At 39.1% G+C, this 14,409-nt stretch overlaps 1 protein-coding gene across 4 annotated transcripts; it reads left to right on the top strand.

The window, feature by feature from the left end:
- The first annotated feature begins 3,876 nt into the window (after positions 1-3,876).
- SSBP1 (single stranded DNA binding protein 1) lies at positions 3,877-14,117 on the top strand. Of its 4 annotated transcripts, none has more exons than XM_036328510.1 (7): positions 3,877-4,019; positions 4,674-4,737; positions 6,604-6,664; positions 7,269-7,409; positions 7,630-7,717; positions 9,026-9,114; positions 13,964-14,117. In XM_036328510.1, exons 2-7 carry the CDS (start codon positions 4,714-4,716, stop codon positions 14,005-14,007), a joined length of 447 nt encoding a protein of 148 aa, XP_036184403.1. In that variant the 5' UTR covers positions 3,877-4,019; positions 4,674-4,713; the 3' UTR covers positions 14,008-14,117. The 4 variants fall into 4 exon arrangements, with proteins under 4 accessions (XP_036184403.1, XP_036184405.1, XP_036184406.1 ...); XM_036328512.1 differs by having other exon boundaries at positions 3,908-4,049; XM_036328513.1 differs by lacking the exon at positions 3,877-4,019 and adding an exon at positions 4,064-4,182.
- The last annotated feature ends 292 nt before the right edge of the window (positions 14,118-14,409 follow it).

Below are 14,409 nucleotides of genomic sequence, written 5' to 3'. Positions count from 1 at the left end.
AAAGACCTTTTAAGGCCAAATGATTGGACATGGTTGGATAGATGTAGGTGATCAGGGAGAAGTTTTAAACATAATTCCAAAGTTCAGGTCTGGGAGAATCTTGGTACCACTAACAAAGAGATTAAAGGGGGCACACTGTCTTTGAAGGAAAGGGTACATTTAATGTTTCATTTGACTGAACCGCTTAAATGGAAGGATTTTTATTTTTTATTTTTTTTATTTATTTATTTTTTTAATATATTTTATTGATTTTTTTACAGAGAGGAAGGGAGAGAGATAGAGTTAGAAACATCGATGAGAGAGAAACATCGATCAGCTGCCTCCTGCACATCTCCTATTGGGGATGAGCCCGCAACCCAGGTACATGCCCTTGACCGGAATCGAACCTGGGACCTTTCAGTCCGCAGGCCGACGCTCTATCCACTGAGCCAAACCGGTTTCGGCGGAAGGATTTTTAAATAGGATATCATTGAAGGGCACTGACAGTAGTAACTTAGTGGGTAGAATGTAGAATGATTAATGCCTGTGCAAGGACTGAAGGCAGTATAATAAAATGGAATAAACATTGCTCAGGGAGTCACTTAAAAACAGTCAGGAGGCAATTGAGGAAGTGAGGCCCACTTTGTGCCACAGTTCTCAGAGCAGCTATTAAGTTGTTAAACCTGTTGCTAAACTCAGCTCAAGGCCCAGCCAGAAACATCCAGGGAGACATAAACATCTTGGAACAAAGATGATACCTGGACATATAAGGACCTTCCTATCCTTCCTTGTAGTTTTCACTGCCTCATTTGCATACTGGAACCAACCAATCCTGTTAAACTAGCCAACAATTCATTTGCATGGAACAATTACATTTTGTGGGTTTTGCCTTTATTAAACCCTTTGTTCTCTCCAGAGTGCAGTTGGGTTGCTACCTAAATCTGCCTTGTTTGGATTTGAATCCTTTAAGACCCCAAATAAACCTTTGTTTTGCAGCCTCAAATCTTTATTAACAATGGCATTTCAAAAACTAAACTGTGAAGGTGGAAGTAAAACTTGGGTTAAGCATCTAGAAATATACTCTGAATGAAAAGGGGGGCTATGCAATAAACCTGACAAGCCGGGGTGTGGTGGGGAGTGGGTGGTGGTGGTGGTGGTGATGGTAGGGGTGGCACACGGCAGGCCTGGCAAGCTCAGTTACCAAAAGTAACCCCACAGGATAGTCTGATCACAAATGCCTAACTGGGCGTTCCAGGTCTTTGGCAGAGGCCAATCTTTAAGTGAGCTCTGCCCATTGTTCTTATGCATCTAGGACAGGGGTGGGCAAACTTTTTGACTTGAGGGCCACAATGGGTTCTTAAACTGGACCGGAGGGCCGGAACAAAAGCATGGATGGAGTGTTTGTGTGAACTAATATAAATTCAAAGTAAACATCATTACATAAAAGGGTACGGTCTTTTTTTTTTTTTAGTTTTATTCATTTCAAATGGGCCGGATCCGGCCCGCGGGCTGTAGTTTGCCCATGGCTGATCTAGGATAACCTACTAGTAATGTTAGGGGGGAAGGACATGGAATAAGAATAGAACCACAGCTGTCTAATAATTATTTACTTTATTAATGATAGATGAGAAGTTTTCTTATAGACCCTGGAAACTGGAGGATGAAACAGGCCTGTAAAAGATAAGATACCTCGGAGCCCAAATGGGTCCATGACTCAAACAAGAAACACATTTTGAGAACAACCAAGGACAGGACACGCTTTGATTTGGTTGCTGCACCTGGACCCTGTCCGCCTCCGGAAATTTTTCTCAGGAACACTGACCATTCTCTGGTCTCAGGAAGGGGCTGTTCGTAACATCATAGAAGACTAGCCACCTTGTTGTTAGACTTTGAGCTTCTGAAGGCCAGACTGCAGACCCTCTCCTCCCCCCACCCCTTTCCCTGTTATACTTAGAGCTCGCAGCTGCATGTAGCTATCTTCTCCCTCATGTGTATATAACCAGCCAATTGGCACGAGGGGGGGGGGGGGTCAGAGCAGATTTCTGTGGGTGACAGACTGCTCTCCCACGCTGCCGGCATTATTGGAATAAATGCTCACATATGATTCAACCCTGTCTCCGCTTAATTGGCTCACGTGGTCCCAGGCAACCGACCCCTTGGTTGTCCAGTTATAGTACCTTTGAAATGTCAGAGTAATTTCCTTTTTCTATGCCTGGAAGACACACCCTCAGCACCAGAGCACAAGACCACCAGAGTGTGAGGTCACAGAACCCCTTGTTGTTATCTTGTCTCTGAATACCATCTCTATGTGCTGTAAATGTTATTAACTATCCTTTACCCACCAATGTAAAAGAAGCACAGGGTGTCCCCAAACAGTGTATACACACTTTAACAGCTGATAGCTCAATTTTGAAAATGAAATGTATTTTAATAAACACTGCCTTTATAATCATCCAAAATTTGCTCAGCACGATTTTTTTTTCATTGATTGTGTGTGCATACATTTTGGGGGGGACACTCTATATGTTTCTCCATTTTGCCTTTTATCCAATCCTAGAGGTTTCCTGCCACCCCCTGCTTTCTCCCAGCTCCTTAACCTACCATCAATGGATTTCATGCATCTTAAGTCTTCTCCTTTGATTCTAATATGTAAAATAAGCTGCAAAACTTCCATTCTATGGAGCATTTGAGATCTTGCTCCCTGGCATATGTCGTCAGTTTGGCTCAATAAGCTTGTAAAAATTCTCCACAGGTTTGGACTGTCTACATTGACAATGACAATTAGTAAGCCTACTTTTGGAGTAGGTTAACGTGTGTGTTGGAAACCATGTTAAGCCATTCATATTTTTTCCTTCAAGGGCAAGAGTAGGCATTGAAAGGTTTTAAGCTGAGTCCTGAGGAAAGTTGCGTGTTGGAACGATGTGGAGGGTACCTTCCTTTCTAGAAGTTGGGCAGTGTCAGGGCCACAATAAGGGGGAGACCCTTTCTGGACTGTATTCTGCAATCTGTGGGGTTCCATACCCCTCTTCATCATCAGGGCCAAGATTAGGGTGTGAGGCAAAATATAAGGGGTGTCAAAAAAAACCACCTTTAAGATTAATAATATTTTAATGCAATATTTTTAAAATATTAAAATAAAAATATCCACAATTAACAAAATACCAGAATTTTAAATAAAGGTAAGACCTGTAAGCTGAAGTTAATTAAAATTATTATTTAAGACACTTGTAAAAATGTTGTCAGACATGGCAATTCTTGCAACTGGAAATAAGAAGTAGTTATTGAAAATATTGACCATTTTATGTCCATTAAAGCCAGGAAAGTAAAATTATAATAGTTTTTGGTATAAATAAAGTATTTAAACCTAAAACAATATTCTGAGTTTTAATACACCTACTTTTCAAATATTCAATATTTCTTCAAGTAACTTAGTGTTCTGAAAAAATTTTTTTAAATACATAAAACTATAGGAGCACATATTTTCCCTTGCGCCTCAGAATACTTGTATTTAACTAAGATTTAATTTTTTTGCTCAGCACGGATTTTTTCCATTGATCTGGACTTTTTTAAACATTGAATTAAAATATTTACCTTGATTGCCAATTTTTTGGCGTCTCCTTACTTTGCGCTCTAAGCCCTATCCCCACTCCTTTTTCTTGTTTTCTGCTTTAGGAGGTCGGGACCTTTCTAGTGTTTTCCAGAGGCGGAGCTATCTTTTGTGCCGCCTACCTCGCCCCCTCCCGGGCCGGGGTGGGAACTTCATCAAATAATTTCGTTTCATGATAAACTTGAAATCAGCGCCACTCACCACTTGGCGGTGTTGACCCAGAAAAAAAGCTCCCGGAACTAACGCGTTCTGGGGCGTGTTTCCCGCGGCGATGGCCGGCAGCATTTCCATCAGGCACGCCACGGCCTTTCCGGTTTCTCCTTCCTCTCGCGAGTCTTGCGTCACGGCCGCGTCGGGAAGTGTCCTCCGGGCTCGGAGCTGCCCGGCTGGAGCGTTCGGTGTGCGCGGGAGGAAGGCGTGAGCTCTGTGCCAGGTGTCCGTGCAGCCCCGCGCCGGTCGGGAGGTGGTGCTGTGCTGTCGCTGTCTGTCCCTTCTCTTTCCGCGCGGGGAGGACTCCGCGTTTCCTCTCCCCTCCCGCCCCTCTGCTTGGCTGGTTGGGAGCGCCACTTTAGAAAGGGCACCTGCCCATCCTGGCGGTGAGGCCGGGGCCCAGGAATCTGCCTTAGTCTTTACTAACCGGGATGGAGGCAATTTTTTCAGCAACAAGTTCCCGATTTAAGTCCCTTGATGACATTGTAATATTTATGGAGCCCTCCCTATGTGTTAGGAACTGTTTTAGGAGGATTGGACTTGACAGTGAGTAAATCCGACAAAAATCCCTACCCTCCGGGAGCTTGCCTTTTAATAAAAATTTAGAAGACAATAGAATGGAAACGAGAATAACTCAGAATAAGAACTTTCTGTATGGGTCGGAGGAGGAGGAAGTTAAAGGGGATAAAAAAGACACAGGTGTAAGGTTTCTTTTTTGGGGAAAACTCGTCAAATGTGCAGGGATGTTGATGTGTATGGTCATAAGATGGATTGCATAAATATCAGGAATGCAAGTTAGGAATTTAGGATTAGTGAATTTGTGCTCTTGCTATATGATGTAGTATTAATTTACCTCCCCCCTTTTTTTTTCCTTCAGGAAAGGACTAAAGATTAGATTGTAGGAAAAAGTAGAAGCAATGTTTCGAAGACCTGTATTGCAGGTAATCACTCTCTTTTCCATAATTGTGCTGATTAGATTTCTTCAGGCTTTTGACTGCAGAGGCAAAAGAGCTTTGAGCCCACCCACTTTATGTGTACTTATTTGATATGGAGGTTTGGAGACAGATTTTACCTGTGTAAATAAAGTTCACTAAAACAGAAATATTTTCTAGTTTTTCATATATATGTATAATAGGGAGTCATTACTTATTAAAACATATTACTTACATGTAGATCAGTTCTAGAACATTTAAAATCTTTATTGATCCAAAGACTGAGAATCATTGTCCCAGCATTTTTCTATAATGCCATGTGATTCCTTTTCTGACCACCTACCTTCTTTTGTGTGTATGAAATTTTATGAGAGTTTGTTTGAGCCAAAATGCGGACACATGCCTGTGAACAAGTACTCAAATGCTCTGGAGAATAACAGTTTTGCAGCTTCTTTCATGATGCTATTGAGATTAAGAAGGAAATTTAGGGAAGATTACATGGAAGTGGGAGAGAGCAAGGTGGGGATTGCATACAGCGGTTCTCAACCTGTGGCTCTCAACCCCTTTGGCGGTCCTTTATAACACTTTCACAGGGGTCGCGTAAGACCATCCTGCATATCAGATATTTACATTATGATTCATAACAGTAGCAACATTACAGTTATGAAGTAGCAACGAAAATAATTTTATGGTTGGGTCACAACATGAGGAACTGTATTTAAAGGGCCAGAAGGTTGAGAACCACTGCATTACAAGGTAGTTTATGTACTCCCTTGAGGGTGGTAGTTGTGGCTTATTTCCAACGTGTGTTAACCTAGATGCACAGAAACAATGGCTTGCTTCAGTCAGAGATAAACCTTTCACTACATAAAAGTTATATGCTTGGGGAATGACTACCCACCATGACCTGCCCAGTTAGGAATTTAGGGTCAGATCACACTGTGAGGTGACTCTTCACAGAAGAGTCCATGTAATCTGCAGGATGATCTTGATAATACAGAATAAGTTGAAACTCTTTTCTTAACAAAAACAAAATATATATATATATTCACATATTTATACATATATATATATATATATATATACACACACACATTGAGAATCATTGATAGGCTGTCTCCTGCACACCCTTACCTACCTTCTTTGTTGTCGACTGCCTCCCAACCCATCTGCATACTGAGGAGAGCAGCCAAAGGTTCTGGGTTCTAGGCATGACTTGCTACTTGCTTTCTGTAGGGTTTTGGGCAAGTTACTTCATCTCTCTGAACTTCATTTTTTTTCATCTCTAAAGTGGGGAAAATTTTGCATAGTTTATAGGTATATTCTGAGGATGAATTGATAAGAGCTGAAACACTTATCTGGAATTGAGTGACGATAGCTGTTATTATCATTGAATGCTGCTGTTATGTGCCAGCAACTACCTTTCTCTGACGAACTGATTTGGACATACCTTTCTACTTTATCAGGGAACCAGATTTGTTTATCTTAGACCTTTTTATTGGCCTATTGAAAGCATGAGTTTTTCCAGCATATGTTGGATTTTACCTTTTGTGTGCAGCCACAGAAGCATCATAAACGGGGGTTATCACAAAAGAAACAGGAGAGGGCCATAAAGTAACTTTCTCGGGCATGCTCTCGAATGCCTCCTTTGTACCTTTGGGCTCTGTAGTGGGCTGCCCTTAAGTGTTGCATGGTCCTTCTGGCACCGTGTGATGGAGAACATGGGAAGCATGTCTCTTGTTTTCCGTGGATGTATATGCTGTAGGAGCAGCTGACTAGATGATGACCAAATGTGAGTAGGTCTTCTGTTTGCATTTGCTTTTCTCTGAAAATTCCAAAAACTTACATCCATTTTATTCATTTGTTCCGCTTTAGGTGTTTCAGAAATTTGTAAGACATGAGTCTGAAGCAGTAAGCAGCTTGGTTCTGGAAAGATGTAAGTAGTAGCTAATTTCCAGGTTTAAAGTATATTTGTAGCAATGTGCTAATGTTCTCTCAAATGTGTTGCAGGGGTGCACTGGTGTTTTGTAATCTGTAAGTCACCATGCCTTTGGCTCACATTTGCCTCTTGGATCTTGGCCTTGCCCCATCAGGCTGCAGGGCCTAGTGTAAATTGGGCCGTTCTTTCTTTATCAATCAGATCTCACTCCCTCTTGTCACTTTCATGCCATATAATTTCCTTAGTTGGTTGTCTAAGTTACCTAGCGTTATGTGCTATTTGTCTGAGGGACTGAAAGTTTATGAAACCTGTTGTTTCACAGAAATATTTTCTTGTATTTATAAAGATTTTCAGATCTTAGGTGTTATTTTTGTGACACGGATGTTATTTTAGTGACACGGTTTTTTTAAAGGTATTTTAAAGAAGAATTTAAGATAAAGAGCATAATACTGGTATTTGTTTTGTGGGTTACTCTAAGAGTAGTTTCTCCTTTCTTACCAACCCTTTTTTCCTCCCAGCTTCTCATTATGTGTTACTTCAACTGATTTCCCTCTTCAGGACACTTCTCTGAACCTCATTTTATCTGTACATTGCATTTCAGCTCTGAACCGTGTGCAGTTACTGGGGCGAGTTGGTCAGGATCCTGTCATGAGACAGGTGGAAGGGAAAAACCCAGTCACAATATTTTCTCTAGCAACAAATGAAATGTGGAAATCTGGAGAAAGTGAAGCATACCAAATGGGTGAGTATACAAGACTGGGGTGATAATTTTATCAGCAATAAAGAGACATTGTTTAGTTTTAATTAACTAGAGATAAGTTACTTTTAGAAAAGATCGTTCTTCTCTGACTTTGTTTTGTTCTCTTTGACACGGTGATGTTGGTTTTGCCAGGCATGTTGTTCTTTGGCATTTATTTTGTCTGCTGGCATTTGTCACCATGTTTCCTATTCTTGTGATTTAGGTGATGTCAGTCAAAAGACAACATGGCACAGAATTTCAGTATTCCGACCAGGCCTCAGAGATGTGGCATATCAGTATGTGAAAAAGGGGTAAGTGGGGGCAGGAAGTATCTTACAGTTTGAATGGTTTAAAAACTGACAACAAGTATTCTCATGAATTGTGTAACTCCTTTGTTCCTGAGTACTATTAATTTATATTAACTCAGGAAATATTCATTCAGTGCTTAATAGTATATGCAGGTGTTGCTCTGTGTGAAAGGTGTATAAAACCTGGCTTAGCATTCTAAGAACTTAAAGTTTAGGGAAAATAGGACGTGAATATAAATAGGAGCAGATGAGGCCAGAGGGAAGGCAAAATGTACCAAGTGCCCCGTGAACAAGGCAACAACACTGACGGCTGGGCGGTGCGTCTTGTCCTCCACATGATGGCCTTAGCAGAGGACCTGGAATGTGTGAGGCCTGGCACAGTGAGGTATTATGGTCCTATTCACATCAGTTTTTTATATTTGACTATTTTTATATAGGCTTCATAGGTCCCTTTAGAAATGCTTGTATTGATTATGAATAAAAAGTGCTTTTTCTAAATCCACAGGACAAAAGGGTGCGTTTAACAGCAGTTGTATTCACAGTTAACATATTTCATGAAAAGTAATTTCAGCAGCCACTGCAATTTCAATTTCTTTCCCATAACTGCATGCCTTTTCTTCATATGTACCTCCTTCGCCATTTGTGTATGTATGTATATATGTCTGAATAATGTGCATATACACATATAAACGTAGAAAATTTCTAGGAAAATGTCTATGCAATTTCACCTGGTGTGTCTTCTAGCTCATCCTTCTAGATAGTGCAGAAGTAGTCTCAGTAATTAACTCTGAGTGAAATACTAAGCTGAAAACCTCTATTTAGAATTTTAATTATCTAAGTCTCTTGAGGAAAACTTTAGGAATTGAAAAATAAGTGAAAATCAAATCTGTTAGGGAGTCCAAAATCAAAGGTCAAGGAAAATGACACATTTGAAATCAATCCTAGATATTTAAAGGCTGTCACTAGATTACTCTTTCATTTTTACTATCTTTGCCTTTAAAACTTTTTTTTAAAATTTTAGCTTAAGATTTTGAACAAATTTTTTTAAACTTCCTTATGGACCACAGTCCGCTCAAGGATGAAAACATTGTCCTTTTTACTGAGATGAGTCATTTTACTGAGATGAGAATGTGTGTACATTCTGTTTCAGTACACTTAATTTTGAACTTTATGAAATAGTAGTAGCAGAAATGAGGTTATGTATGATTATATATTTCATCCTTAGTGTATTCTCATTACTGCCCCTGATCTGACTCTTGTAAAGCATATTAGAATCTCCAGACTAAAAAATGTACATTTTATTTATTTCAGGTCTCGAATTTATGTGGAAGGGAAAGTAGACTATGGTGAATATATGGATAAAAATAATGTGAGGCGACAAGCAACAACTATCATAGCTGGTGAGCTTGTGATAACAGCTGTTCTTTCCCCCTTCTTTAAAAGCTTGGTTGTGTTATAAGCAACTTTCACTGGGGCTGAGATACTGATGCTAATGAGATTGTAAGGCAGCTCACTAGAAGAATGCTGAGTGTGCTTTGTGGGCTTGCTATGAGTTTCTACACTTACCTATTCCTTTAGAAAATTATCTCTACACTCAAACAGTCTTAGTTCACAAGTAATGTTGAGTAGAGTATAAATTGAACTATCTGTGCCAGTTCTTATTGTTGGTGTTAGAGTCTTTGAAGGATATGGCCTAAATAGGGAGAAGCATGTGGGAAGATAGAGTTAGATTAATTGAGTGGCATTAGACATTTGTGCAGGTTTACTAGTATTCAGAACCTCTTTGGTACTTACCATGATGCTTTTGTTTTAAATTCCTATTCTCATTAAAATAACTTAGGAAAGATGGACACACAGAGTTTAAAGAAGGTGAAGAAGCTATCTCCTAGAGCAGTTTTCAAACTTTTTTGAAAATTCTACAAAAATTTTGAAAACTATACCCATTTGGACATCTTTAAATTGACATTAACATTTTTTCAATATAATATTGTTATTCTTCAATGTATTAATGGATCTAAATATAGCAATTTGATACCAATCATCATTTTTAAAAAATCTGTGAACAGGCTCTTCAACATTTGGAAATTTTATAGTCCAGTCATGTACCGCATAATGTTGTTTGAGTCAACAAAGGACCCCATACACAGCAGTGGTATTATCTATATATATAAAAGCCTAAGTAACCGTTCAACCATCTGAGTGGTAACTGTGACACGCAATGACTACCTGGGGGCAGACGCTCCGACCAGTAGCTATGATGTGCACTGACCACCAGAGGGCAGATGCTCAATGCAGGAGCTGCCGAGCTGTGGTGACTTGGCAGCTGCGGTTCTTGGGTGATACACCTAGAGAGGAGGGCGACCTATTCCAGGGTGTGTCACCTGATAACCGCCCTCTCGCAATCTGGGACCCCTTGGAGGATGTTGGAGAGCCGGTTGCGGCCTGATACCCTCAGGCCAGGCCAAGGGACCCCATCGGTACACGAATCTGTGCACTGGGCCTCTAGTCCTATATAATAAAACCCTAGTATGCAAAACAACCAAATGGTGGAATGATTGGTCACTATGACACACACTGACCACCAGAGGCAGAGGCTCAACGCAGAAGCTGCCCCCTGGTGGTCAGTGTGCTCCCTCAGGGGGAGCGCCACTCAGCCAGAAGCCAGGCTCATGGCTGGCGGGCGCAGCAGTGGTGGCAGGAGCCTCTCCCACCTCCACAGCAGCGCTAAGGATCCCTCGGAAGGTGGACATCCCCCGAGGGCCCCTGGACTGCAAGAGGGTGCAGGCCAGGCTGAGGGGACCCTACCCCCTCACCCCCCAGTGCACGAATGTCATGCACCAAGCCTCTAGTAATATTATAATGGAGCTGAAAATTTCCATCATAGCTGTTGTAATCTCAAGCACAGTGAATTACTCACGTGTTTGTGGGACGCTGGTATCAACAAACCTACGCTGCCAGTTGTATAAAAATACAGGATATACAGTTATGTATAGTACATAATACTTGATAATAAATGACTGTTACTGGTTTGTGTATTTACTTTTTATCATTATTTTAGATTGTACTCTCTCTACTTCTTAAAAAAAACTTTGCTATAAACAGAATGGGTGTTACACCCAGCAGCTCCTGATTGCATCATTTTTTCTTGTGCTTGACTTAACCCTACCAGACCGCTATACCGATTTTTCGGTAATTTCCACACAAAGGTGGAATATTGGCGCTAGATGAAAGGTAGACCTATTTTCTACAATGTCTCCAAGTTCCATCTTATTCTAACCACTTGTTTGCATGTAACTAACATTTTTCTATATCATGTTGGTTTTTTCTCTTTAATGCTCAGGAGCCCAGGTATAGGGGACAGTTAGGTTCAGGGCCTCAGGTCTGGTAGGATTAATCTTGTGTATTTTTGTACAGTAATAGGCTGTATAGACTTGTAGCTTAGGAGCACTAGGCTATATCATACAACCTAGATGTGTAGTAGGCTGTACTGTCTAGGTTTGTGTAAGGGAACTCTACAATGTTTGCACAACAATGGACCTGCCTAACAAACGAGACCTCAGAACCTATGCTCATCGTTAAATGGCACATGACTGTATTCCCTTTTCTCTGAACTTGTTTTCCCATCCCATTTTCTCCGAAGCATATCTTAATAGATTGTGTAGTTAAGTATCTTCTATTACTCATCCAGTTATATTTGTAAGAAAAATACATACATAAATAGAAATTTTAAAATATTTTTTAAAATTCTGACAGTAAGATGCTCAATGTTACATTTCTTCTTCATTGTGTTACCATGGTTCTTTTTTCCCCCATTCTTGGAGAAAGTGCTAAAATAAGATAGTAGTTAAGAACTAATTCTGTTCTTTTGTTCATTTTTATGGATATAAACACCGAGAAACTTTGTTTTTATAGATAAGTAGATGAGAATGAAAGACATTTTATTGTAGTAATAATGTCTCAATGTTTAGGATCTTCTGAGTCATGCCAGAATTATTTAAAAATTAAATTTTTCATTATGGAAAATGTCACACACAAAAGTGGAGAGAAATTTTTTTAAAAAACATTTATCATTTAGCTTCAACAATTATCAACTGAGAGCTGATACTACTTCATCTAAATTTCCAGCCACTTTTCCTCCACCTGGGTTATTATGAATTTCAGATGTTATATTATTTCACCCATAAATATTTCAGTAGGTATTTCTGAAAGGTATGGGCTCCATTTTAAACACAGCTACAGTGTTGTTAAGAAATTACTGTTAAAATTGTTTTTTACCAGTTATCACAGTGTTCAGAGTTCCTTGATTGCTCAATAAATCCAAACATTATCTTACATTATTACATGTGTCTTAAGTCTCTCTCATTTTTTTTTTAAACAACAGAAATTTATTTTCTTACAGTTCTGAAGGCTGGTCACCTGAGAACTTAAGTCTCTTTTATTAATCCTCACCAGAGGATATTTTTCCATTTATTTTTTTTAGAGAGAGTGGAAAGGATAGGGAGAGAGAAAAAAAAAATCAATGTGAGAAAAACACATCGATTGGTTACCTCCCACACACACTCTGACCAGGGCCGGGGATCGAGCCTGCAACTGAGGTACATGCCCTTGACCAGAATCAAACCCGGGATCCTTCAGTCCACAGGCCAATGCTCTATCCATTGAGCCAAACTGACCAGGGCAATTTAAGTCTGTTTTACTTAACACTTTTTTTTTTTTAAATGTTTCTCTTCCTTACTCCAGAGTTCATGTTTTACCCACCAAACCATATTGGTAAATTACAATTTGTTGTAAATAATAATTACAATATGTATTTTCTTACTGGTTTTTTTGAAAGTATATTGACCTTGAAAACCAGCATGGGTAATTTTCTGCCTTCATTATCAGACCTTAGACACGGTTCTTCCTGACCATTTTGTTTTCATAATTCTTGAGTGTCTTGACAGTAAATCATTTCCTCCATGTCCTGTTCTTCCTTTGGCCATATGCAACTGTTCAAATTTTTTTCCAGATCTCCATATGGTATATAGATCTACACCTATGATTTCAGCAGTGGGAAACCAAGCTTCTAATAACATAATAATTGACAATTTCTAAAGTTCTATTAACTATTTATTTATGAAGCATTTAACACTTTCATATTTTACTATAAACCAAATGTGTGGGCTAATTTTGATTGTGTAAATTGTTATGAACTTAGCCAAATGGATGCATTTCAGATTATCTGCCTTTTTGTGTTTTTCTTGTCCCCAATGTTCATATAGATTTCTAGATCATAAATGAATAGGTCTTTAGTGACATTTGAATTGAAGGGAGTTTAATTTGGTTGATCTGCTTCATAGGCTATATTTTTTCCTCCTAGGGATCATGTCTATAACTTAAAAATAACCACCAGCAGATGGCACTCTTGTCTTTACACAGTGATGCAGTTCTAACAGTCTCTTCTGAAATAAACATTCTGCACCAAAATATTCCATTTTTTGAAGACTGGATAGTCAATAAATATTCAGTCATTATATAATAACCATTTTTAAATAATTCCAAAGTTAAAAGAATCTAGATCTTTTGGAGTTATACAGGAAGTATTACTTAATTCTTTTCCTTTGCATGTCCTAAACTAACTCCGTCTGGAACAGCATTTTAAGAGTAATGTCTGATGTTCTTAGATAAAAATGTTCTCTTTGTAATATTGATTAGTCAATCTTTTCCAAAGAATGAGTATATAAAAAGTCATTCTGTTTTAACATTTAAAAATAAAATGTCTTCTATGTGAGTGTTCAAACTTTCTTTAAAACATAAATAAATCTATCCTTGCCAACAAGGCCATGTGTTGAACCCTATCCTTCCCCCCACCTCCAGCATGAGGAGTGTTATGCCTGGTCCTTTTCTATGTGAGGATGTGCTGCCTGTTTAATGGCACCTGCCTGAGCATTGAAAGCTTTGAAGTTTGTGACTTGTTGTTTGGTAGAGAGTCATTGCTGAGAAGACCTAAATTGTTCAGGGAAGAAAAGAAATATGCTCCTCTTTTAACAAGGTCTGAATTGTTGACAGATAGCCGAAGCCCAGCTTTGAGCTCCATCCTGCCAATTATATATACCTCTAGGGAACAGCAAGAGTTGTTCAGTATTTTGAGAATTGGCATAAAATCCTTTTACGTAACAGCACTGAAGTATATATGTATTAGAGGGGAATGATTAAATGGGATGGGAAAAGTGTTCTGAAAATAATATTTATACTCTGGCTTCTTTACAGATAACATTATATTTCTGAGTGACCAGACAAAAGAGAAGGCATAGAGCGGACCATTCTTCTTTGGCCAGTGTTTGGTATAGTCTCATTTCTAAATCATGTATAGTCTTTATAGTTTCTAAGGACAAAAATTAAAATATTATTTTATATAAAATGATAATATTTCTTCTTTCTCCTGACTGTTGCTCTCCACTCCCCTTTTTGTGCCATCAACCTTGGTAGTTGCTGTCTAATGCGACATTCACTAATTGTTTATTCATTTAGGGGTGGTTTCTATGTACAAGTATACAGAATAGTGAACTGGCAGGTTCATCTGTGCTATAGCAAAGGAATAATGTCCTTTGGGAAGACCCCTTGTTTTTTGTGCGCATTTCTGTTACAGTATTGATTCAGAATTTATTGAGCATCACTATATGTTAGGCATCTATCTCCCTGTTGTAAATATTGAT

Source organism: Myotis myotis, unplaced genomic scaffold (genome assembly GCF_014108235.1).
Source record: "Myotis myotis isolate mMyoMyo1 unplaced genomic scaffold, mMyoMyo1.p scaffold_m19_p_11, whole genome shotgun sequence".
NCBI classification, from domain to species: Eukaryota; Metazoa; Chordata; class Mammalia; order Chiroptera; family Vespertilionidae; genus Myotis; species Myotis myotis.
Note: the sequence above shows the minus strand (reverse complement) of the source record. Positions and strands in the feature narration are given on the sequence as shown.